Source organism: Lissotriton helveticus, chromosome 2_2 (assembly GCF_964261635.1).
Source record: "Lissotriton helveticus chromosome 2_2, aLisHel1.1, whole genome shotgun sequence".
NCBI lineage: Eukaryota > Metazoa > Chordata > Amphibia > Caudata > Salamandridae > Lissotriton > Lissotriton helveticus.
In genome coordinates, this window is record NC_136060.1 from 389,414,062 (window position 1) to 389,440,435 (window position 26,374).

At 45.1% G+C, this 26,374-nt stretch overlaps 1 protein-coding gene across 10 annotated transcripts in view; it reads right to left on the reverse strand.

Annotated features, from left to right (window-relative positions):
- FGFR3 (fibroblast growth factor receptor 3) overlaps window positions 1-26,374 on the reverse strand; it is a 125,031-nt gene that overhangs the window by 11,869 nt on the left and 86,788 nt on the right. For 4 of the 10 annotated variants that reach the window (XM_078678616.1, XM_078678613.1, XM_078678620.1 and 1 more), the window contains 10 exons: window positions 25,208-25,331; window positions 24,732-24,922; window positions 23,531-23,681; window positions 20,357-20,544; window positions 17,406-17,551; window positions 14,382-14,503; window positions 9,672-9,782; window positions 8,301-8,491; window positions 3,996-4,118; window positions 1,129-1,199 (listed from right to left, as the gene is read on the reverse strand). In XM_078678616.1, coding sequence (XP_078534742.1) covers window positions 1,129-1,199; window positions 3,996-4,118; window positions 8,301-8,491; window positions 9,672-9,782; window positions 14,382-14,503; window positions 17,406-17,551; window positions 20,357-20,544; window positions 23,531-23,681; window positions 24,732-24,922; window positions 25,208-25,331 — 1,418 coding nt within the window. Of the gene's footprint in view, window positions 1-1,128; window positions 1,200-3,995; window positions 4,119-8,300; window positions 8,492-9,671; window positions 9,783-14,381; window positions 14,504-17,405; window positions 17,555-20,356; window positions 20,545-22,249; window positions 22,398-23,530; window positions 23,682-24,731; window positions 24,923-25,207; window positions 25,332-26,374 lie in introns of all 10 variants that reach the window. The other 6 variants (XM_078678618.1, XM_078678614.1, XM_078678615.1 and 3 more) reach the window with 3 other exon arrangements.

Consider the following 26,374-nt stretch of genomic DNA (forward strand, 5'->3'; position numbering starts at 1 on the left):
CCAGAATGGGCACAGCTGTGGAGATGCGTCAATCCTCTCCCTAGATGAACCTGCCACTTGTGATGGGTAATCATTGGCACCATTTGTTGTGGCACTCCTCGCTGGAGAATGGCATCTTTTGTCCGTGGCAGTCATGACAAGTTGTGGCATGTTAGTGCATAGGTATTACTGGGAAAAACTGATCACTCGTTGAAACTCACAAAACTCAGAAACCTGCACTCCCGCTTCATTACTATTGGAGGAAGAAAGGGCATCACTTGATATGGGTCCAATGCATCTTAAAGCAGAGCTCTGTTCAGAACTGTAGCCTTGCTCTCTGCCAGCGCCTGGGCTGGTTGCTAGTTACCCAACCATCGCACCTCACAAGCATTCACTTGTGAAGCGATGGCGAGAGGCCCCAGCGACGAAGACCACAGAATGCCTTTCTTAAGCCCACGGATCCTACACTCCCTCACTTCAACTGCCAACATATCACTTTCTTGAGTCGGTGTAGCCAGCTACACGTATAGAATATTTCAGCAAACTTGTTTATATGAACATTTAACAAATGATCTGTTTATCAGGCTTGGTGGTATGCGGTCTGTTACAATCACCGGCTAGACACTACATTTGTATATCCATCACATTTGGCATCCAAGCGCTCTGATTTATGGTCTCTGGTCATTTTATTCATGGACGCTCATGCTAAATGCTCTACTACCCCTAGACCTCTGCAGCAAGAAGTTACTAAACCTCCATGACTTCCTCTGTGTTAATTTATATTTCTATTTATACCTTCTTTTGTACAATATTGCTTATGTTATCAATATTTTGACTGTATTTGCATTTCTTATTTGTTATGTTTATACTCTCTTTATTTTCTAAACCCACTTGTTACATTGTATATGAACCTACTGCCTTCATTGTTTTTATATTCTGCACGTTGTTGTAATTCTTTTGTCCTAATAAACTTTTTCTGAACATAAAAACAAATGATCTGTTACCGATAATCTCTTTGGCCAGTTAGTAGCCTGATGCGGTGCTCACAAAAGCATAAGCATGCTGCAGCAATGATTGTGCTGAACACGACAGTGTGTTTTGTTAATCACAGTTGAACATTTGCTGTGTGAGTAGAGGGGTTATGCTTACACATCGCTTTGGTGAGTGTAGACCCGGTCGAACAAAGCCTCTGGAGCCATCCACTTCACAGGCAGCCGACCCTGTAATGAGGGAGACAAAGGGGAGCGTCCCGTCAGCACATTCGCTCAGCCGCAAAGGCACCAGATCAATCCGACACCTAATCCAGTCTGAAACATGTCCATGGCACCCCCGCCTCAGGGACCCGGCTCAGCGTGCACGGCAGCGGCAGGTCTCAAAACTCGAACAATATCCACAAACACTGCCCTCCTGCTCCCCCAAATCCTCCACCCGCCAGGACAGCAGTAGCAACAGGAAGCAGCCTAATGGCTTTACAGAAACAACAAAATGATGAACAAAACCTCAGCAATTCATTTCATTATCAAAACGTAAAATCACCACATTGACTAAAGGTGAACCAGCAGTGAAAAGTTCCATCTGGATGCCGCAAGCTTGGCAGATCTTTAGAAGGCACACAATAAATAGCAGGTCAATCCCACGTTTCAAATCATTTCTTACGTACACATCAACAAAAAGCACTACAGTTGTAAGCCTGTTACCGTTCAGTCTCCTCTCTTTCTATCATGCAGACATAAATCTGTAATCAAATAATCTTACTCCGTTCCCACCAATAACGTTTTTCACTTCAGATTCGATGGAGAAATGTGGGGGCATTGGCGTTTTCAGCAGCTACCTATTGAGGACCAGGCCAGGAGACAACCAGATGTAACCCCTTCCTTTCCTGAACCCATCTGTGGCCATGCCTCAGAGCTGTCAAACTCTGCTCTCCCTAGCCAATCAATGGCCAAGCTTCCCTGCTACCCATGGCAGATCTGCAAACATGCATCCCAGACTAGTCACGCTGCCCATGGCAGATCTGCAAACATGCATCCCAGACTAGTCACGCTGCCCATGGCAGATCTGCAAACATGCATCCCAGACTAGTCACGCTGCCTATGGCAGATCTGCGGCCATGTGTCCCAGGTGCGTAGCTCTGCTGCCCATGGCAGATCTGCAGCTATGCGTCCCAGGTGACTAACCCTGCTGCCCATGGCAGATCTGTGGCCATGTGTCCCAGGTGACTAGTCCCGCTGCCCATGGCAGGTCTGCAACCATGCGTCCCAGGTGACTAACCCCGCTGCCCATGGCAGATCTGCAAACATGCATCCCAGGTGACTAGTCCCGCTGCCCATGGCAGATCTGCGGCCATGTGTCCCAGGTGACTAACCCCGCTGCCCATGGCAGTTCTGCAAACATGCATCCCAGGTGACTAGTCCCGCTGCCCATGGCAGATCTGCGGCCATGTGTCCCAGGTGCGTAGCTCTGCTGCCCATGGCAGATCTGCAGCCATGCGTCCCAGGTGACTAACGCCGCTGCCCATGGCAGACCTGTGGCCATAAAGTCCACATTTGTAAAGCGCACAATCACCCGTAAGGGTCTCTAGGCGCTGGGGGGCCGTCGGGAAGATTAAGCGAGCTATTGCCCAGAGTCACATGGTGCTGGGCTGACCTGCCGCCGTAGCCGGGGATCGAACCGTGGTCCCCAGATTCCAGCGTCAGTCGCCCTGGCCGCGGCGCCACACCTCTTCCACCTCTTCAACCTCTTCCATGTGTCCCAGGTGACTAGTCCCGCTGCCCATGGCAGATCTGCGGCCATGTGTCCCAGGTGCGTAGCTCTGCTGCCCATGGCAGATCTGCAGCTATGCGTCCCAGGTGACTAACCCTGCTGCCCATGGCAGATCTGTGGCCATGTGTCCCAGGTGACTAGTCCCGCTGCCCATGGCAGATCTGCAAACATGCATCCCAGGTGACTAGTCCCGCTGCCCATGGCAGATCTGCAAACATGCATCCCAGGTGACTAACGCCGCTGCCCATGGCAGATCTGTGGCCATGTGTCCCAGGTGACTAGTCCCGCTGCCCATGGCAGGTCTGCAACCATGCGTCCCAGGTGACTAACCCTGCTGCCCATGGCAGATCTGTGGCCATGTGTCCCAGGTGACTAGTCCCGCTGCCCATGGCAGATCTGCAGCCATGCGTCCCAGGTGACTAACCCCGCTGCCCATGGCAGATCTGCAAACATGCATCCCAGGTGACTAGTCCCGCTGCCCATGGCAGATCTGCAAACATGCATCCCAGGTGACTAGTCCCGCTGCCCATGGCAGATCTGCAAACATGCATCCCAGGTGACTAACGCCGCTGCCCATGGCAGATCTGTGGCCATGTGTCCCAGGTGACTAGTCCCGCTGCCCATGGCAGGTCTGCAACCATGCGTCCCAGGTGACTAACCCCGCTGCCCATGGCAGATCTGCAAACATGCATCCCAGGTGACTAGTCCCGCTGCCCATGGCAGATCTGCGGCCATGTGTCCCAGGTGCGTAGCTCTGCTGCCCATGGCAGATCTGCAGCTATGCGTCCCAGGTGACTAACCCTGCTGCCCATGGCAGATCTGTGGCCATGTGTCCCAGGTGACTAGTCCCGCTGCCCATGGCAGGTCTGCAACCATGCGTCCCAGGTGACTAACCCCGCTGCCCATGGCAGATCTGCAAACATGCATCCCAGGTGACTAGTCCCGCTGCCCATGGCAGATCTGTGGCCATGCGTCCCAGGTGACTAGTCCCGCTGCCCATGGCAGATCTACGGCCATATGTCCCAGGTTTCTAGCCCTGCTTCCCATGTTTCCCAGGTGAGTAGCCAGTATCTCAGGTGTCTAGCCCTGCTGCCTATGGCATATCTGGGGGAATGCGTCCCAGGTGTCTAGCCCTACTTCCCATGGCCAATCTACGGGTGTCTAACCCCGCTGCCCATGGCTGATCTGTGCCATATGTCCCAGGTGTGAGCCCTGGTTTCAGTCTCATCAGTAGCCATGCTGAATATACTCACGTTCGTGGTCTTCTTGTAGTAGTCGATGTTGTGCACATCTCTCGCCAGGCCAAAGTCAGCAATCTTCATAACGTTGTCATCCGTCACCAGCACGTTCCGGGCTGCCAGGTCTCGGTGTATGCACTGCAAGGGACAAGCAACTGGTGAACCTCAACCCCCGAGTAGTGTTTTCCAAAAAGGGAAGCAAACAGAGCTCCAGAATATTGTGGTGTACTGGCAACAACGGCATGCACTCAGTTATCTGTGCAGCGGGTCTGCGGCAAAGATGTGTGGATCACAGGTTAAAATGCCAGCACAATGGAATCAACTTTCAATATTTTATAAGGGGAGCACGATGATCACTCCCAAATCAAGAAGAAAATACATAATGTGAAAGTGCTTAAAGATCTTTTAATCTGTGCTCATACATGGTTAGTAGCCTCTTTATAAGCCATATGACGTAAGAGGTAACTCCCGACACTCTTCGTGCATACTCTGTTCTATTCTGTACAACCCTTCCTAATGCAGGGCAGTTCTTAATTGAAACGCACTGTATTTTCACTCGAAGATGCCTCTGTCCCACCATTCTCTAATCCTAGTCAGCAGCCGCGGTCGGTAGTGGGGGTACCTGCCGGGCCGTGACGTGGAGAGTGCCAGGGTGGGGCGTGGGGGGTAGTAAACTATGGATTACAGAGGTTAACAGGTAAGTAAACATATAAATAAATAAAACAAATTTCGTTGCGTGCACTGCATCCCCAAATGCGATGCAGTGCGCACAACAAAACTCGGTTTATTTATTTATATGTTTCCTTACCTGTAAACTTCCGTAATCCATAGTTTACTACCCCCTACCCTGCCCCTCCCCACGTCACGGCCCCGCAGGTACTCCCACTACCGACCGCGGCTGCTGGTCAGTAGGTTCTGATGAAGCTGGCTCCTGTTTGTTGCTCTCAGATCAGATCATCTGCTAGTGTGCCTCTCAATATGTTTATTGTGTGGTCTTCATCCTTGTTCATGGAGAGGCTGCTAACCGCCTGACCACTGAACTGGAGAGGGTTAGGGACCATTCAGTATCCACCCTTGAAGCTTGCAACCATGTCTGTGTTGCCTGTTGTTTACATGTTATCAATTCTTTAGCTGAAAACGATCTGAGTGTATTTATTTAGAGACAAAAGCAATCCTCTGCTCTGTAGGGGACATATGATGTCTTCAGTCAGTCATCCAAATTAGTGGTTCTTAACCCTTTTGACCTCAGTGGAACCCTAACTAATGTTCACTGGAACAAGGATACCCCAACTAAATCACTATTGGAATTCGGGGACCCCACATAAGTCATTACTGTAAGTCAGGGAGCCCTGGCTAAATAATTTTGGTGATATCTACCTCAAAATAATACACAAAAATACAGAAACATGCACTTTTAATAAACTAATTCACTAATTATTAAGTATTTTCTTTTATTCACAAATATAAAAATCTAAATTTTAAAGGGGAGGTTGGCGCTTTTCTAAATTCAAAGGCCACTCATCACCCATACTATATGCTGTTTGATGCACTTGCACTGCTCCAATGAATCATTTTTTTTGCTCATTAATTTATAAACACTTCACTAATCTGTTAATATTATTAAAAACAATTCTAAGCAGTCGCGGTCCCCCTGAGTAGGGGTCGCGAACCCCCAGAGGTCCCTGAACCACAGGTGAAGAAACGCTGATCGAAATAACGATAAATAAGCTGGCAGCTTGCTTTACAACACGGGGGACTTAAGTAAACTACCCGAAGCCTATCTCAGCTACCATAACAGCCCCTTCCCCTAGAGCTGGAGAAATGTGGGAATGTTGCTTTTTACGGTGAATGAGGAATAAGTTCCTTGCATTAGGATGCATGGGATCTTGAGGACACATTATTAAAACAGTGCAAGAACAACTGATGACATTCTTTTTTCTGCAAATACCGAAAGCACGGATGGCTGTCAGGGTCCAAGTACTGCATCTATTACACTGCCTTTTTTTATTATCATAAACAGGGAGAAAAAAACCCACAAGAAAACTATATAAACATATTTAAAGAGTGTATGGTTCATACTATGAATGCATTTACTCTGTTATGAAGGATTTGTGGCCAAAGCCCTTAACACAATCCATTCTCACACAACACAATCCATACACCACCGCCCGCCCCCCAGCAAATACATCGCAAACTCAGCAATTATGACTCAAACGGATCCAAGGAGCCTCCGGGCCTGTCAGCTTTTCGAACAGGCAGAAATGATTTGATGACCCTTAAACTGGACGGTGTCAGCACCAGCATTTGTAGGTACAAGCACAGCAGCAACACCTGATCCTGGGACAGTCACCCAAGACTAACAAAGTAGAGAGGCCTAGATGCTTTCTTCACTAGACCTATGAGCCCAAGGCATTTATTTGCACTTTTTAAAAATGTATTTTTAGATCTCAGCTACAGACCGCTTTAGCGGTCTGTTAGCATCAGATCTATTGGATGTAATTTACTTGGAGGGCTCTTGGTCATACTTTGCTCATGATTCTACGGATGCTCCTGATAGAACGGCTGTCCTCGCTATCTTGTCCACATAAGGGCACATTGAGGCTCACTGTGTTTAGACTGGACGTGTTTTTCTATTCTACTGCTGACGCAGGGCCTTGCATTGCAATGCATGAGGGACTATATTCTCTCTTGCTCTCATACTGCTGTCCCCGAGCACCAGCTTGCCCCCCCCCAGTGCTCCATTTGTTGCAAACAGACCCGCAGGTGAGCATCTCTTGATGCTTTTGAAACCATTTCAAGATGGCTCCCTGTGTGGGCATGCATACAGAGGTGTGCTTCCTCTTCCTCCAGCTAGGAATGATTTCCGATAAAACCATTCTAAGATGGCAACCCGTCCATGCACAGCCGCCACCTTGCAATATTTTTTCAAAAAGCATTCAGAGATACCTATCATGTGTGCACACTTATGCACCTTCACTGTGCCCAACTTGGAACGTTTTTATTATAAACAATGGCGAAACGAAAACAAGCATTGGCAAAGCCAAACCGTCTGCATTCAGTATCATAATCAAGACCCGCTGAACTTGCAGAAATTGTTGGACGCTGGAAGAGTTTCACGGATCGTTGTGGTCTACTTGTGAGCACCTGTACTTATTTCGCTTTCTTTAAATTTGGTGCACTATTCAGAATGAGTAAACAGACCCAATAGTACCATATCTAAGTACACTGGTTGTGCTACAGTAGCGCACAAGCACTTTGCATAGTGCATCATCCAGTCCGTGATGCTATGCTGAAGCGCATCCTCCTCATTGATAAAGGTATAAATGGAACCACACTGTAACAGTCACCAGTGAGCCCTATGTCACCAGAGTGACTTCCAGCCTGCCTAGCTTTCCCTACTAACAGTCCCGAGGGCCTCGTTACAAGCCCTGTGCTAATCCTGATCGGTCCAGTACCACAAGGTATCAGCCCGATGGCGATTACAACATTTGCAGTAAATTTGCAGATCTGGGGGACTGATATGTCTGGGTAAAACTCCAGTGTGAAAATGGGGAATAACCGAGGGAATCTGGTGGACATTCCAGTTTTACTGGTAGTTTCTCACTTCTGAGAGTACCCCTAGGGTACAACTCAGAATCCCACTGTATTCTCCCACCAAAACAACTGATATAGGGACAGGGAACTCTAAAGGCAATCCTAAGGGGCGAGGAACAGAAAATACCAGACCCTTCTAGAGCCCACTTGTAAAGTCGCTAAAACGTGTAGTTTTGCCATCCTGCTTAAAGGTGCAGGCTCGCAAGTTCATAAATGCTTAGTGCTGTTGCTCGGAAAAAAACAATAACAAAAAAACAGGGCTGTCCTAAAGTCACCTTCTCAACATTAGGCTAGTTGACAGCTATGAGTGCTATATAAGTAACCCAAAACATATGATGTACTTGGGAAAGTAAAAAAACATATCAATAAATACGAATCCTAAATACATGTTCTAACTAGGCTGTTTTCTTCATATAGAGCTTAGTTTCCTTCTACATGAAATACATATGCAAGGCATCTTTAAAAATATTTTCAAATTAAAATAGCGCAAATTACGACAAAAACGCCCAATCACGTGCTTTGTTTTCAATACAACATGGATTAAACTTTTTTCAGTAACCTTTTCCGTGTACATCTAGGGCTGATCATGGTCACTTTCTATCTTTTTTTTCCACTCAAACTCATTCCATTCATAAACCACACTTGTCCCTCAACAAGTACATCGTTCCCACTGATTAGATAGGTAAACTTCCCACCAGCTGAGAGCAACACGTGTTACTGGCTCACCTTCTGAGAGGCCAGGTACTCCATGCCGCGGGCCACCTGGTAGGCACAGGACACCAGGTCCTTGAATGTCAGCTGCTCTTCGGGAAGTTTGCAGGTGTCAAAGGAGTAATCCATGCCAGGAGGGCGCCGGGCCCTCAGGTACTCCCGCAGGTTTCCTTTGGATGCATATTCCACCAGCACGTAGAGCGGGCCTACAGAGGGACATGCAACCAAGCACCGGGTTATGGAAGCTGGACACGCGGGGAGGTAAATGTGATCGACACTACAACGCATGCTCAGGGAGCTTCATGGTGACCCTCCTGCAGCTCAGATACTTTTATTGCATTATACTAATGGGATCTCTTCACACACCTCACATGATGAAGATAGAGGTTGGTAGTATTATTGGTTCCAAAAATACATACAATTAACAGGGCAAGGATACGGTTATGATATGCATGAAAAAAAGGCTATCAGTAGCCTGTGAAATAAGTTAAACCCTTTCATCATATTCATTTGATCATGATTTTGGTAAAACCATTTTCGGTGAAAGCTGAGAGAGGTTCTGGGAAGGTTTGCTGGATGAGACTGTGGGTTCAGAAAGTGGCATCTACAGATATTTTGTGGTACAGAATTTACTGAGGCACAGGAGGGACCAGACGTACCAAAGAGCTTTTCAGACCTGCACACACTGCAGAGAAGAACCCGAAACTGGATCAGTAAAACGCGCAAGAAAGCAGGCATGGCACAATGGATTCTGAATGCGGTTGGGATGTCAGCTGGACTGTTGAATGGGTAGTAGGGACTTAAAAAGGTTCAGGAGATTGGTAGGGCAGTGTTCTGGCTCGAGGAGTACACTCTGAATGACACAACCCAGACTGTGGGCAAAGAGGAAAGTCATTTGAATGGGTGGCTACGTAGGCACGACAGAAAAAGACACAGTCAAGAAGTTGGCATGGATAAGTCAGACAGGTTTGTGGGTGGTGCAGGAGGTACTCTAAATTGGGCTGGAAAGGGAATATTGATGGAAGAATGGTGAGAGAATGAACCAGCATGTGAATCATCATTGTCCTCTCTGGTGGTCATAGAAAACAAAAGGTAAAGGGCCACCTGTTTAACATGAAACATACTTATTGCTACATACACTCGGGTTGTGGAAAAGGTTTAACGAAATTAATTAGGTTTCATTTTAGGGACCAATATCCAAATGTGCTTTCCAATCTTTCAGGATTTTTGTTAACTTATTTTTCTGATATATTGTTAATTAATTAAGTCACAGGGGTGTAGGGTGAAATTAGCAGTGTTTTTGTCTATTTTACATTTAATTAACTGTCTTTCAATTTTGTATTGAAATTCAAAGAATGTAAAATAAATTGTCCATGTGAAAAGTACCATCCTGCGTGCAGGCTCCCAGGAGATTAATGATGTTTTTGTGCTTCCCAATCATCTTCATCATTTCCATTTCAGAGACTAGGTCGGACAGGTCTTTATCGGTGGCATCATCTGCAAGCCAAACAAAGATAAAAGCGTCAGAGAGAGGGGAATATGGCTAATCTGGTGGAGCGCATAGAACTGCAGATGGTGTAGTCTTGTTACAGAATTTGCAGTGGTCTCTGTAATTGCAGATTCCACTGCAGAAACACGGCCGCCACTCTGCTGGGAGGCGACTGTGTGCATTTACCACTTTTTATGCAACGCATTTTACTGATGAGCCTCTTCTAAACATCCTTATTTTATTAGATGTTTTGATACTACATCTGTGCTGAAATTTGGTCCCACAGGAAGTACTACTAGACTTTTTTGTGTTGCTGTTTTACATTGCGTGAGCTCGACCCGAAGGTATTGGAGCGCTTTACATGAGCACCAGTTACATTACACAAGGACACATGCATTTTGTAGGCACTAGGAGGTTAAGTGATTGGCCCAGAATCACAGGATGTTGAGGCAAGTGTCAAACCTAGTTCCCCAGTTCCAAAGGCGGCAGCTCTAGCTATTACGCCAAATGCCCTCCCGTATGTTGTTTCTTAGACTACCATTCTACTTATGGATTCGGGCACAAACAAGAGTTTGCACCCGAACCAGGATTCCAAGATGTGTGATAAGAAAAATGGTACTTACCTGCAATTGTAGTTCTCCAGCTTTGGTATCATTCACAGATTCAGAGGTATAAATCATTCCCCGGTTCACAGAACTGACTAAAGACAAAATCCTGAACTTACTACCATTTTGGTATTCACAAAAGGCACTTACTCATTTTGGTATTCACAGAAGGCACTTACTCAATTTGGTATTCACAGAAGGTACTAAGTCATCAATGAGTAAGTGCCTTCTGCGAAAACCAAAATGAGTAAGTTACTCAAAATGAGTAAGTTACTCATTTTGGTATTCACAGAAGGCACTTACCCATCAGTGAGTAAGTGCCCTCAGGATATCTAAGTGCTGAAACTTAGAGAATTCAGAAGGAAAGCTATCACCCACAGTCTCCAAGACTGTGGGTTGTGGTGGTGTACTTGACACCGCCATCTCGGCTGTATGTCTGTCTACAATTGGGCCTAGTGAAAAGGTTGGTACTTCTGTAAGAAGTAGAAGGTGCATAAACACGTACTTTCTCGGCCAGGCAATGAGTCTGTGGGGTCCTCTCTTCATTTTGGCAATTATTTTGGGTGGCAGGAAAACTGTTGGAAAAGTATAGGCAAACATTTTGCACCATCCTAGCAAAAAGGTATTACCCATAAATGTAGTTGCAGATGACTGCTTGCGTAGAAGCATTTCCTGTTGCTGTGCATGCCGAAGAGATCTATATTTGATTTTCCCCACATGTTGAAGACTTTGTTCAAGATGTTGTCCCTTTAACTCTCACTTGTGATAAATCTCCAGGGTTCTGCAAAGATAGCTAGTCTGGTGATTCAGTATCTCCAGGAGGAGTTCTGTGGCCCTGCGGTGGTGAATTGCCCAGTGCCATAGTTTCTAAGCCTCTAGTAACATTATCTGGAAGTGTGTTCATTCCTGTTTGTATATATAAGATATTGTAATGACATTAAACACTGTAATGGTGTTGTCTGTCTGTACCAACACCAAAGAATGTCTATGAGTGGCAGAAAGGACTATTGGGCATCCACTGATGCATTTGTTGCGATGACAAAGTGGGATTGCTGCGAAAGAAACATGAGCCCTGATCCTATATTCCTTGGTGATGTCCACCACGGGAGTGCATATTTCATTGCGTTTGGCAGAATTATAGTGTTGTCGAAGGATCCGCCCGCTGGCTGTCCAATTTTTCCTGAATGGGCTATTTGTGAAGACGGCAGAAAGGAATTAGGACTATGCATGATGATATCATGCCTAGAGGGTACTTTAAGAAACAAACTTTGACTTCTGATTGCTTCACTATTTGGCTTGTCAAGGCATTGATAGCAGATTGTCTCTACTGTTGGATAGCTATGCTCCTAAGAATATTGTTTTTTGGACCGTGTCAAATACAATTTGCTTTCGTTTAGCTTGAGTCCCCAAGTTTTGAAGACTTTGAAGCAAGGAGTAACGAAATGTCTTGTAGGTGGTGTGACATGCCTTTAACAATCCAGTTGTCTTGGTATGGGCAGACCTGGTGCCCTGAATGTCGTAGACAGGCCACTATTGGAGTCAGGTATTTAGTAATTATTCTGGGAGAAGTGCCAAGGGCAAAACGTAGTACACAAACTGATGCAAACTTTACCTCTAATCTTAGGAATTTGCTGTATTTTCTGTAGATGGGTATCTGTAAATACGAACCTTTGCGATATAACAATGCACTGCATTCGTTTTTCATGAATAACTATAGAATCTATTGAAAAGTTACAATTCTGAACGATTGTTTCCTTAGAAACAGGTAGAGCGGTCTTAAATCTAGAATGGGCCTCCATTCTTTTGATGTCTTCTTTCTTATGGGAATGTAGCTTAAATAGAACCTGACGTTTTGATGATATTTCAGGACTAGTTCCATGGCTCTATTTTGTAGTTTGCTGCAAATCTCTGCTTTCAACAAACTTAAGCGTTTGAGTTTGACTCTTGGTGGAGGTATTGTTGGTGGACCCTGGATGAATTCTAGCATAAGCCATACTAGCAGACATTTAATGCCCACTTGTCTGTGGTTATTTTTGCCCACTTGTAGAGCACAGAGATTGTGTCCAGTGCCGGGCCTGAAGTTTTGCGTGATTGGAGGATGGTAGACAGTGCGCCTTTGTCAATGACGTCTAGCATCCTGAATGAAAATAACAAAGGGTATCAGGCCACCTACTGTCAGGTGTTTTCACCAAGAGTTCTTAGCAACGAGAATATGGCATAAAAGTCTTGCACAGAAAGTGAAGGAGAGCGGATTGCACATCCGGTGACACAGGAACAGGCAATACAGAATCCTATCTCTGATTCTTATTGAAGGCTTCCGGAATTGGAGTCACATAGCCTTTGTACACTGATTTATCGGTGCAGCGGCCTCGTGAAACGAGAACAGCAGACCTATTTCCTTGAACACAAAATGTCATTGTTCAAACATGTTTGCAGGTGTGTACCATCTATGATACTGGCAATAGGTTTCTGTAATTAAGTCTAGTGGCACTTGCACCATTAGATGCAGTTCATAATTCACAGAGAAAGGTTCATATGAGTAATGATGTCTACAATTTGATTCTCTTGGTCTTCCGAAAGTTGTGTTGAGTTATTAGAATGTAAGGGTTCTGACTGTCTTTAAAGAGGACATATGCTCTTTCTTTGTCCTGACGTTTGATTCTCATTTGTTCTGAACTACATCCGGATCGGCATCAATCCTCCGCTTCACTATGAAGCAGCTTAGATGATGGCAGAAACTGGATTTTGCTAAGAGTGGTTGTGCTTCAGGCACTGACTTCTGGACCCTTAGTCAAAAACTTTAGGGAATGTCTTTTTCCTCAAAGGTGGTATCGATGGACCAGACAATGATGGCTCGTCGCGGGTCAGTTGCCAATGGTCTCGTCAAAAGGTTAGGGTTTGACGACTCTTCCAACGATGGGCATGTTGGACGTGTCTGTCATCGACAGCTTCAGTTGTCAGCTGAAGGGCTTGTCGATGGATGAGCCTTCTACAGTGGCATCAACAGACTCGTCTGTGATCTCCATTTTTGCAGATGTGGTTTATCAGGTGTTTTTTCCTCTTGGCTTGCAGCATCAACAATGTGATGTTGGCTGCAGTTGGAGGCAGTGCAGTAGACGAAGTGACTGTCAATGGCATAACTGCCTACTTTTTTTGTAGATGATTGGAAAGAAGAGGAATGGACATCGGAGAAGATCTTTTTTGTGTTGTTTCTCATGAGAAGTTGAGCCATCAGGCTTTTTCTGTGCCTTTTTATTACGCTTTTCATGTGGCTTGACAGAAGTTAAGCCTTTATGGCGCTATCCTTGCTGTCGAATTAGGGATTGCCTCTGGCTCCTTTTTTTTATGCTTCTCTTCGGATGTAAAGGAGCTGGCCTTAGATTCATTCCCTGAATAGGGGTGTCACACAGTGTTGATCTTATGGAGCCATCTAAACAGACTTCCTTCTCTATTTGCCGAAAATCTTCTGTACATTTTGCAGTTATTGGGCTTATGGTTTGGACATAAGCAATAAATGTACACTTTGTGTGGGTCTTCTCACCTTGTGCTATTTATAATGAGGTGAATGTGTAATAAAATGGCCCTGTTTAGAACTTGTCGAGCAGACAGTGCTTTGTACTGCTATGTTAGTTACAGAAAGACTATCACTTTGACAACGGGAATGATTCAAGCATGTTAATCTAAGAAAGATCAAATGCTGCAGAAGTACAGCATCCTAAAGGGCCCTACCCTAGCATTCCCCCTTTTTACCCCCAGCAGATTTCCAAAAGGCAAAACTTGTGCAGCACATAACTGCAACTTAATGTGTTATACCCAATCTGAGGTGTGGAACTCAGATTTGTGGTAATACCCCAAATTATCAGGATTTTCTCAACACCTGGAAGAACTGACGGCTTTAGTTTTGTAACTCTAAGAAACTTTAAATAACCCAAGGTACACTGCCCGACTGACTGTCCCTTCCAATATTTCATTATTGCCAAATACCCTGAGGCAGCAACACACCTTTCAACATCTTAACAGCAACTGTGGAGGCCTTATTTGGCTTCTCCTTTTCAATGCCAACCGCATCCGCCATCACCACTTGGCCGAAGCATCCTTCCCCAAGAGGTTTGCCCAAAGTCAATCTAAAGAAAAGCAAAAAAGAGGACAATAAACATTTTGGGCGAAAAGATAGCAGAACAGATAATACATTCTAGTTTGATATTAATATTTAGATTATATCAATGCAGCAGTTGATTATTGCTTTCAACAGTAGCTCCCTATTTTGCATATTCGACAACAATGCAATGCCCCACTTAGGCCAATTTTAAAGACACACATTTTACACTAAAATGGAAAGTGAGCAACCAGCGCAATTAAGAGTTCAAAGGGTTGTGCTGCATGCTGCACAAAAATATTATGGTGGCCTAATGTAAAGAATGTACCAAAATAAAGTGACTTCCTGGGAGACATTAAGAAATATACTAAAGAATGAAAGAAATACTAAAACGGTAATGTTTCAAGTATTGATAAAATTATGCTGGACGCAAAAGGTTATTTTCCTCAAAAGTCAGTAGGCAGCTGGGTTATTAGCCACCTTGAGTGCCACCCACAAGCCACAGTTAACTGTCACAGAACTGTGCCTAACACGTTGACTCATTTGAGGTTAATCAAAATACAAACACCTCTAATTTCCAGATCTAACAGTTAATACTACAGAGCAATGATTATAATTTGGTCTGTCAGTATTAGATTTAAATGGACTGCCAAGCTAAGGCCTATCGAACTCATGGAGAGGCATTTTTCCCTTAAGACAAGAAGGTGAACCCTGGCGGATTGATAACCTGGAGGGAAAGAGAGTGCAGGGACAGAAGAAGTAACACTGCAAGTTTACTCCCCATAATGACTCTTCCATTAGTTTGGGTGCACACGCCCAGTGATCCTGATCTAGGCTGCTCTCCTTGATCGGTCATACACACAGGGACTCCCCTGGGCTGCAGAATCCGTCTGAAACCGAGCCTGCTTATCAAGCTAGCAGGTGGCTGTTAGTTATTCTAAGGGTCCGTTAGCTGACATATACTCCAAGAGGAATTAATCAATCTGCATTTTTAAAGCACAACACAGTCACTCCTAGGGGTATCTGGGCGCCATGCCTCCATCGAAGAGACAGGTCTCAAGTCTCTTTCCGAAGTCTGCCAGCGAGGGGGCAGTACGGAGATGGAGGGGAATGTCGGTCCAGGTTTTAGTAGCAATGTGCAAGGAGCGGCCTCCGCGGCGACGGGTGCAGGGTGTTTGTGCGAGTGTAGGGGTGCGCAGGTGTCTGGAGGGTTTGTGGAAGTACAGTCAATGGTTGAGTAAGACCAGTCCTAGGTCGTGGAGGGCTTTATAGGTGTCCGTGAGGATCTTGAACTGGCATCTCTTCTGGATGGGAAGCCAGTGGAGGTCTCTCAGGTGGGGGGTGATGTGGGTTCATTTCGGGAGGTCCAGGATGAGCCTGTCAATATGGTCTGGAGCCTTCTGAGGAGCTGGGTGGAGAAGGCCGATGTAGAGGACATTGCCGTAGTTGAGGTGGCTGGTCACAAGGGCCTGAGTAATGGTCTTTCTGGTATTGGTTGGGATCCTTCTGAAGAGTCTGCAGAGCATACAAAGTGCATGGAAGCAGGAGAAGGTGACTGGGTTGACTTGTCAATGGTCAGTTGACTGTCGGGGATGATGCGTGCATGGTCGTTCGGTGTGGGTCAGAGTTGTGTAGGCCACCAGCTGTGGTTCCATGTGGAGGTGTTCTTCCGGAACATCAGCATTTCAGTTTGTCGGAGTTGAGTTGGGGGCAGTTTTATCTCCATTTGGCTAAGTTTCTCATGGCGTTGCAGAAGTTGGTTTTGGCGTTGGAGGGGTCGTCAGTGAGCGAGAGGAGATTATGTTGAGTCCGTGAGATCTGATAACATCTGCAAAGGGGGTCATGTAGATGCTGGACAGGGTGGGGCTGAGGTATGATCCTTGTGGTACACCTCATATGATGTCTTTGGGTGCAGAGGTGAAGGGAGGCAGTCGGATGCTCTGTGTGCGTCCTGTAAGGAAGGAGACGATCCACTTGAAAGTGTCTTGCCATATGCCTATGTTAAGGAGTCTGTTGATCAGGGTATTGTGGGAGACTGTGTCAAACACCGCAGAGAGGTTGAGGAGGCTCAGGGCCACAGTTTCTTCATGGTCGAGGAGAGTTCTGATGTCGTCTGTGGTGGCAATCAGTGCGGTCTCAGTGCTGTGGTTGTTTCGGAGTCCTGATTGCGAGGCGTCCAATAGGTAATTTTGTTCCAGAAATTTGGTGAGCTGCTGGCTGATGGCTTTCTCGAGTACTTTGACTGGGTAGAGGAGCAGGGAGATCGGACGATGATGTTTTAGAACGTTGGGGGTCGGAGGAGGCTTTCATTAGAAGAGGTCTGACATCTGCGTGTTTTCATCTGTTTGGGAAGGTTGCTTTGGAGATGGAGATGTTGAGGGTGCCGCTGAGTTGCATGCTGACTGGGTTTGTTGCGAGGTTGTAGAGGTGATGGGTGCCTTGGAGTGGATGGAAGACATGATGAGGTAGTCAGGGCAGTGACCAGGTAGAAATGGTTTGGCTGATTTTCGCTCGTTAGTTGAGGTCGTTGGGATTGAGGATTGGAGGATCAAATTGTTGTAGATGTAGGTGATCTTACTGTGGAAGTAGTTCAAGAGGGTGTCTTAGAGATCTTAAGAGGGGTGAATGGTGTTCTCTATGGCTCTCGGGTGGGAGAATTCTTTGATTACTGAAGACTGGTGAAAGACTGCGTGAAGTGATCAGGCTTCTAGTAGCAAGCAAAGCAGAGGAAACAAAAGCAACAATCCACGACATTTAAAACAATATTCTTGCACTTTTTTTGGTTAATAGTTAGACCAAGCAGTGTCAAGAATCAGTCTAAATACACATGATGTCTCAACCACACTCTCTCCTAATATTACCTTCAGTAAAAGCGTGAACAATAAACAGAACAGTTTAACAATTCCAAACAAAAAATTAAGGAAACTGACCGTGAACGAGACAATTCCCACTTCGGATCAGCCGGTAGCTCCAGCTCGGACACGTTGGCCAACATCGGCCCATCGCTTGAGGACAGGCGAGTGATCCGCACCAGAGGGGTGTTGGAATTCATTGAAGAGTTAGACTCCAGTGAAACCTGCTTGAATTGAGCAAACAAACTGTTATTGCCTACTATTGAAACCAAGGTACATAATAAAATAAGCACTGGTTAAGTCAATAGTTCTGGCCTTGGCTACCAAACTTTTGGCTTTGTCAATGCTTGCTCTGCTATGTCATTTGTTTGGTAAAACATTAAAGGTTGAGGTGCCTTAGGGCACTCACCAAAATAAAAACAAATTGGTTAAAAGCAACAATTTTTTTTGTCTCAAAAAGGAAGCACAGTAGACCCTGGCATTGAAGGGAAACAATGTGCATGTGGATGTGTTTCAAGTGAAAGAACAGACTGCCATCACTTACAGTGAAACTAGACAACTGTTGAAGTGGGCTAACCCACTGTCCTATGCTGTAGCGAGTAGAAGAAAAAAGGGAAATTACAGAAAGACATACCAATAAAAGAAAAGGGTTGACTGAAAACCCTTATCATTAAGTATAACAAATGTGAAATTTTACTAAATATCAAACTTTCTTGGCCATCGCCTGGCCTAAAAACTGTCAAAGAAAACCACCCCAGAGACGTTACCACAAAAGCCATTTTACATGTCTAGGGCTGCATTCAATAAGCACGGCAAAGACGTTCTACTCTGCAGGGGAAGCGGTGTTGGATCCTGGATCAAAGGAGACCTGGAGAAGCATCTAAAGGGCTATGAACTGCTCATCTACTTGATGCATCTCCCAGTCCGAAAGCATCTCAAGTGGTCTACTCCCCAGCTTTTGTTGTGTTGGGACATAAATGAGGTGGGCCTAGCAGCAACAGGAAACAGATTTAAGAGAAGGTTAATTCTCATGGATATCTCTCTCAGAGGAGTGCACCACTGGCATAGATGTTTAAGTTTAGATTGAAGGAATGAGATGATATAAAAAGACTATCCAAGTTGAGTGTGTGTGAATGGAGGAGATGGGCTTTGAAGAGTAGTATGGGCCGAGACAAACATTTCTAGACACCACACGTTGAAAAGATTAAATATATCCTTGGTCTAAGAAAGATATAATTATATTTGCTATAACATTCACAGAATCAGCATAAAAAAATGTCAGCTTGGCATAGTACATTTGCCTTTACAAACAAGGATGTCTCTTGCTGGTCCAGTTCAAGGGACCAGTGAGGTCACAGAAGCCATCATACAACGCCACTGAATAGAATTTCTGGGTGCCAAATGATGGGCACAATTTAGATCGTTAAAAGAATTTTAGCACATCTCCGAGACAGATTTATTCCGGCTCAGCGATCCAGACAGCTTGGAGTGGCAGGATGTGTAGTAAAACAGTAAATCAGTGCACAACTACGAGAGATCCATTCCACTTTATCTGATACACAGACGGGCAGGGCCGGCAATAGAGGGACATAAGCACACATTATTCAGAGTTATATTAATGAATACAAGTAAACAAAGCACATGGATGCTGTTCTCCCAAACAATGACTCCTCTATCTAACACACAAACTTTCCCGCCAGTGGAGAGGCTGCATGAAGAGCCTGCAGATACGTTTGTGCCCTGGTTTGGTCTCACACTGCACATATGTAACTATTTTTGCTAACGTTGAACTATTTTACAGTCATTCAGCAACTCTGTTAAGTGAAATCAACGCCAAGTGAGACGCGTTGTTAGATCAAGACTAAAAGTTTATGAGTAGCAAAAAATTTAAAAAAAAGAAAGACAAATTGTGTTTGAAAGAATAACGTCTGTACATGAGCCTTAATTGAGATAAATACATTTTGAGAAGAACTATCTACTCTAGATGCCAACTCTGCAGTAGGGGTGGGCGATAAACTCCCCTCTGCAGCCACGGCCGGTGGTAGGTGTAACTGCAGGGCGGTGACGAAGGGAGGGGAAGGGTGGGGGGTTGTAATGTATGGATTACGGACTTTAACAGGTAAGTAAATATATAAATAAATAAAACGAATTTCATTGCGCACACTGCATCGCATTTGGTTTTTCCCACTCCTTGCTCCACTTGGAGCGCGGAGTTCCAGAAAAGCTCCTCCAACTGCTGCATGGAGGAGGGTTTTTCTCGTGGGCGGCTCGCCAATGTTAAGTTGGTGAGCATCGAGCGCTAGAACGTCTCCCAGTGAGATTTCGCAGTGTGGGCTGCTGCAGCAGGTCATTACCGTTTGTGCTGAGAAAGCTTTTGAGAAGAACATCCACTCGAGGGGCAGAAAGAAGCAGTGCTCTCTGGCGCACCGATTTTACAGTGCAGAACAAGCTCCCAGCGTTAAAAATCAGAACGAGCAGCGCGACGTGCCAAATTCCGCTGCTCGCTGAATTTTTATGTAACTCCACCAGTTCCACCCTCCCCTGATCTGCAGCAGGCCTTTATCAAGAGTTCCATATGAATATGGCACAAGAAACCAGCTGCACAGGCAACAGGCACTTCCTTGGCTTCAAAGGTGGCAAGAAAAATCTTTGAATAATGAATGTCTGATTCCAAAGTTAAGTCAAGAGACTTCCTCCTGCAAAAACTGATAAACAATCACAAATGTGTTTTGCCATGTAGGAGGTGAATTAAGTAGGATGTCATCACAATTTAAGCATAATGAAGCTGGGACATTAAAATAGATGAAAAAAATGACAATTGCAAAAATGCCCTTCAATATAGAACTTGATCTATGCCTAAACCTGTTCATGTGTAATTCCCCATTTCTTGAGCCTGGTGTGTTGCATTACTAGTCCAGGATCTGGCTTAATCACGGAATTAACTCAATAGCAGAGAAAAGTTTAGACAAAAGCCACAGAAAGCGAGAAGACAGGCAGAGGGTAGGAACCTTGTATCTACTTTCTGTTACCTGTCTCTTGAGGGGGAACTTGGAGACTTTGTGCACAGTGGCGGTGTTCATGGTCTTGGAGGGCATCTTCATCTTGTACGTAAAGATTATGATCACTACCAGTATAACAACGGCAACGCAACCTGCAGCGACACAACCTGCAGCGAAAAGAATGCCGACAGAGGCATCGACATCTGGGACTGGCTCTGCTGTAGATTAAAGTCATCGAAAAAATAATAAGCTTCTTTCCTAACATTACCAGCACAACAATAAAACAGTGTCTAAGCCAGAAGGGATTTTTGTTTTCGGTCAGCATCATTATGCTGCTTTTTAAAAGACTAACAACTTTCTAACTAATAACGTTAATAGGCTAAAAACAAAAGTGAGATTTACCGAGGACTGTTCTGAGATCTTGGCACATATTGGCAAAAGAAAAACACATTCTGGACGTATCCGCCATTCATAACGGCATGCAGAGGGTTCAAGACAGGCCAGAAACACTCACATGTAGACCAAGAAAAACTAGCACTCGGCATTGTACTCCAGCGTCAAACACACACACACACACACACACATATATATATATATTCCATACAGTAGCACAATGGAAGAGATTTTGCTGCTGGATTCCATGATTTCATCCTTGATGACAATAAAGGAGAATTCAAAAGAAATCCATTTGTCAAAATGATTACAGTAGCAATGTATATCAATGAAATGTAACAACAGCATTTTGATATTAGACCGCGACACCAAAATATTAGTGCAGCCAAACAAAAAAGGTTGCTAAGATGTTGTCAAATCAGTCACCTTATTTACTTAACTGCAAGGCTTTTATAAAAATAATTAATTCAAATGACGACTGCTTTTTTGTTGTTTCAAAGGTTAGAACTACAAAATATTGGTGTTCGCAGTACTAAGCAATCAAGAAGCAGCCGGTCATGTAAAAAATGCCACCTGGGACGGGAACAATTAAAAATTAATATTTTAGGCAGCAATCCAGCCCTGTTGCTCTACTTAAAAACACACAGGTGAGCACACCACACATTTCCAAATAAGGTCTGTGTACAAGTCACTGGCATAAATCCCGGACTGAAGTAAACATTTAAAACAGGAATCAAACAACAATAAATGTATTTCTAAAAAATAAAACATGAATTCAGAAATGCCAGCCAGTGATGGTTTAATTAATATGTTTTTAGAATTCATTTCTGATTCAATAGTGAGGACTTCAGGCTGTCGGAGAACTTGTGGCACTGGACTATGGACAAAAATAATGAAGATGGACTCCCAGCCACGGTAGAGCTGTGCTACTGTTGGGCAGAGATGGACTGGCCATTGGGGAACAGAGGCACAGAGCAGCGATCCAGCTTGCAAAGGCTGCATCATAGTAAGACACAAGTTTGTTGTGGTGTCAAGTTGGTGGTGCCCAGGGCAATTACCACTAAGCCAGACTGGTCTGATGTCCCACTGATAGCCGGTTCTGCTAGCAATCAACGGGTATAAGCAGACACAGGGAAGTTGCCTAAAATTGTGTTTCTCCAATTACGTCCCCATTACCCCTCTGCTGTTGAGAAGACATCTTGCAGGAATCATTATGCTGGGACAACAGTATAAATGGATGAGCTACTGTTGCGTAAATGTATGTCCTACTGTGCCAGAAGTTCCAACTGCATGAAGCCGAGTCAGGGCACCAATTATTCCCATGCTAAAGTAACTTTGTTGGAAACCAGCGGCTTCTCAAACAGCTTGTGTTGCAACTAATCAGCAGCATAGGCGCCTGAAAATGACTTCCAGGGTAGAATGCCTGGGGCAAGCGGGGCACACAAAACCGTCAGTGTGGCATTTCTGAATTCCATTTCTAAGCACCACTGAAGGGCGATAAAAGCAAAGGTGCCAGTATCAAAGAAATACCTGGTGGCAGCACCGTGAGCCAAGCAGAATGATGGGAATAGCCAATAGAGTTCCCAGCGAGACAAGTATACTCCCCAGCATCCTCAAAAGTTACATTTCGCAAGAACAGAATTTCTAGCTCCTTATCCGAGGTATTAACACCTGCCGTCTAGAAAAGAAAAACAAACACACATACAGAAAGGCGGAAATGGAGGACAAGCAAGATTCCCAGCAAAGACACCAAAGGCACATCTGCAAATCAAGGTCACTGTGGCCCGGCCACAATGCATTTTTATGTAGATATTTCTGCAACCTGCAAAGGAAACAAGCTAAAGTACCCATCACCAGACCTTTTACTCTGTCCCACTACGGAAGCATGCACATGGAAGAGGCAAAATGGAAGACGCTCCCACAATGTTATGACGGAACGGCAGGTAGAGGAATGTGGAGAGAAAATTCTGGAAACAAGTGCTAAAAGTGCCATTAAAATTAGAAAGAGCAGAAAGCTAAAAGGGGTTACATGAACCAAAAATAAAATTGGTAATTGAACAAATAGTTGGCTGTGCTGGTTACCAACTACAGGGATGTCACAGCAAATCGATTTTTTTTAGCAGTGTCTTCTAAAAATGGTGGTCCCTAATTCCTGATTTAATTTAATAAATGTAAGTTTACTTTTTTTTAAGATTAGAAATACAACCACCGCCAATAATCGATTTAGACCAGAATCCAAACAAGTGCCCTCGCCTTGAGACTACAATATTTTCTGCAGCCACAGATAAACTGAGATGTTATCAGCTGTGCCAACGACTTGTTTATTTTTAAAAGAAGGGCGGGGAGGGGCTGGCTGCCAGCTACTTCTAATGTAGAATTGTGCATTACTTTCATGGCGACCATGCAATTTTATAACTGTTCGTGAAGAAAGTAGCACTGCTGAAAAAAATTGATCAAATGTGTATAAGATACAATACAAATTAGTGTTCTTGGCGCTGTATGTTGCACCATTTATGTAAAATAAAAATATTATTTAAAAATCCATCTGAAGTTTATTTAAAAGCCTAGATTCTTAAAGAAACTTGGAGTGTGTTTTGCAGGCCTGATGACGTTACAGCGTAGCAGGATAGAAGGAGAAGAGGAGCAAGCAGACCTTGTCACAGTCATACGATTGGGGGAGGTCTTCCATTGCAAAGCACAGAGAGGAGAAGCACCCAGGGACAGCAGGACAGGTCCTCCGAGAGGTGGGGGCTGGACAGGTGCACAGCCCTTACGAGTGCGTGCGCCCCAGGACAGAGTCGAGCGCTTTACCTGCTGTTGGTCTGTGAATGTTGAGCCAATAGGGGGTTTCAGCTGTGCCTACGAAATTTTTGGCTCTACACAGATATTCGCCTTCGTCTTTCTCTGTCACATTTAACAGTGTTAGCTTAACATCGGCTTCAGCGTTTTTACTGATTAAGGTCTGCGGGACAAAAACCTGGACTTCAGTACAGCCAAATGACACTTACACCGCTACCCACTCCCTGCATTGAATACACACATTCGATCCCAGCTCAGGCTGACCCCACACATTGGTTTATGTCCCACCAGCAGCGCCTGCGTGATCAAGTTCTGCCATTAACTACAGAGCTGCAGATATGCAGTTTTTAACGCCAGCTCAGGGACTGTCTTATCGAGGGAGCCTGGCTCTTGTATTACCTGGGACTGGGGACAAGGCAGAAGCAGGGAACACCACAGACTGCGGTGGACTTTGGTTCTCCTACAGGAGGCTGGGATTCAGTGTTCTGCTCCTGGACAACTAGGTCAGGCAAGGGACGAGCTGGGCGGCCATTCTGAGCCTCCATAGAACACCTGGGGTATTACTCCACTAACAAATCAGTTTAGAGTGCAAACCTCGCCTGGTGTAAACAATCATTCCAACACGTTCGTACGCACCTAAGCATCAAGCTCTACTTAGCTGATCATCAAAACCATACCCCTCTTTTATTCTCTCTGGTAACCTTCTGAAGTCCCCGAAATAGACTCTGTCAGAACCACACGGCACACTTCTGTACTACAGTTGTCATTCTATGTGGGGAGCCACTCTCTCTGGGCGCACAGTGATTGCTCTAGTAACTTCACAACTTTTCAGGGACTTCCAATTGCTACAACAAACCTGACCCTCACAAAACCCCCAACACTAAAAGGTAGGCAGAGAGGGTGTTCATTGCAGTAATAGTCATACTGTATATGCAAGTAACAGACTTAAGACTGTCTTACTGCATGGAAAGAGAGTGTGGGAGGCTGGGATGGACTGTTCACACAGGGGCTAGTATTTTATCCAACTCTTTTTGAATGCATATTGCATTCTCCTTCAGCTACATTTAAATACATCATGGTGGGTGAAGGGGAGTACAGCAGTGAAGCTTTCAGACTCTTGCTTTAAAGAGATTTTCTTCTCTATGGTTTACATTCCACCCCCCATCCCGAAATTCCCCAAACTAACCAAAGACATCAGAGTAGATGGACTGACCTTAAGCACAGTGACATATGGGTTCCCATCAGGTCCAAACTTGCTGCCATTAACTTCCACGTGTTTCAGCCACTGGATATGCGGCTGGGCATCGCTGTATACCTTGCAATGGAACTCCACATCGCTCCCTACCACCACAGTCTTGTTGGAAGGCAATCCCGCTTGGAGGATGGGCCGGTGTGGAGACCGCTCTAAAATACAATAAGATAATTCTGTGGCCAAAGGTCATTACAGCAATACAAAGCAAAAACACATGGTACTGATGCTTTTTTTGTCTAAAAGCGCACAACTTCTGGACACTTGAAGCACACACGCTCCATCAAATCTGTCTCTCTTGTGGTTAACCAGTGAACATGTTTCCATGCCCCAGGGCTTCGGCACAATACAAATTACAAGTATAGCTGTGCTCGCAGGAGTTCTACAAGTTAATTCTTTTGAAAACGCCTTAATTAAACAAACGAAAGAATAAAACTTACCAAGGACATCAAGCGTGTATGTGTGTCGGATGGTGCCGTACTTATTTGCCACCACACAAGTGTAATTTCCCCGATCTGATGGGACTACACTCTCCATCACCAAACTCCACTGCTGGTGTCTTAGCTAAGGGGACCAAAAGAACAGACCCGTTAATAACACAAAGAAAACAGGAACAACAAAAATAGTTCAAATCATGTCTTTGCCACATTCTGATCTGAAAGACACAGGCAATGCACGTAATAGCCATATTTAGAACGAATCCTCCATTGTAGTTCCGCGATTGACTGCTCATTCACAATCATCTGCTTTTAGCCATAAAGTCTACCTCTGAATTCTCAACCTCAAAGAAACGATCGATGTGGGGCAGAATAATTTCCATAGGGGTGGAGACAGGCCATGACAGTGCACACAACTGAACTAGCAGCATGACCTTGCAGGCAGGAGGCAAGCTAAATAGGCAGAGGACATGGCTGCAAGAACAAGGATCTATGGCACGAGGTGTCTGTAGAATTATCAGTGGGTTAGGGGTAGGGCCGAGGGTGAGAAATAGGGTCTTGTGACCAAACCCACAGGTGAGGTTTAAGGACGGAGATGCGAGACTTCAATGAGCTTAGAAATGCTAAAGCACACAACAAGGGGGTTGAGGAACAGACCAAGTTATGGCTGCATTTACAGAGAAAAGAGACTTAAGGTGGTCACAACATGGACTGAGGACTATAAAGCCTAGATTTTTTAAATTTTTTATTAAAGTTTTGTATAGCGCTAGCTGGACCCGAGGGTAACGGAGCGCTTCACAGCAAGTACAGAGGCATCAGACAGACAATGAGGACGGAAAACATGGCAAGGGGCAGTCTGTACAATAGCAGCCAAGCGTAAAACAGGGCGGAAAGTCATAAGCAAGTCAATCCGCTCTGGGGTCCCAGAGATCATGGAACTTCAAAGTCCAGGTGGGGTTCTAGTATGCTCCAGAACGCTCGAGGAAGAGGACTTTGAGTAACTTCTTGAATTTCAGGAAGGATGCGGTCATTCTGATGTGTGGGGGGATGGAGTTCCAAATCTTGGGAGCATTACCCACAAAGGATTTGCTAGCTGTTGTGAGTTTCTGGGATTTCAGAGGAATGAGTAGGAGCGTGTTGGAGCTTCTAAGGTTTCTAGACTGACCGGCC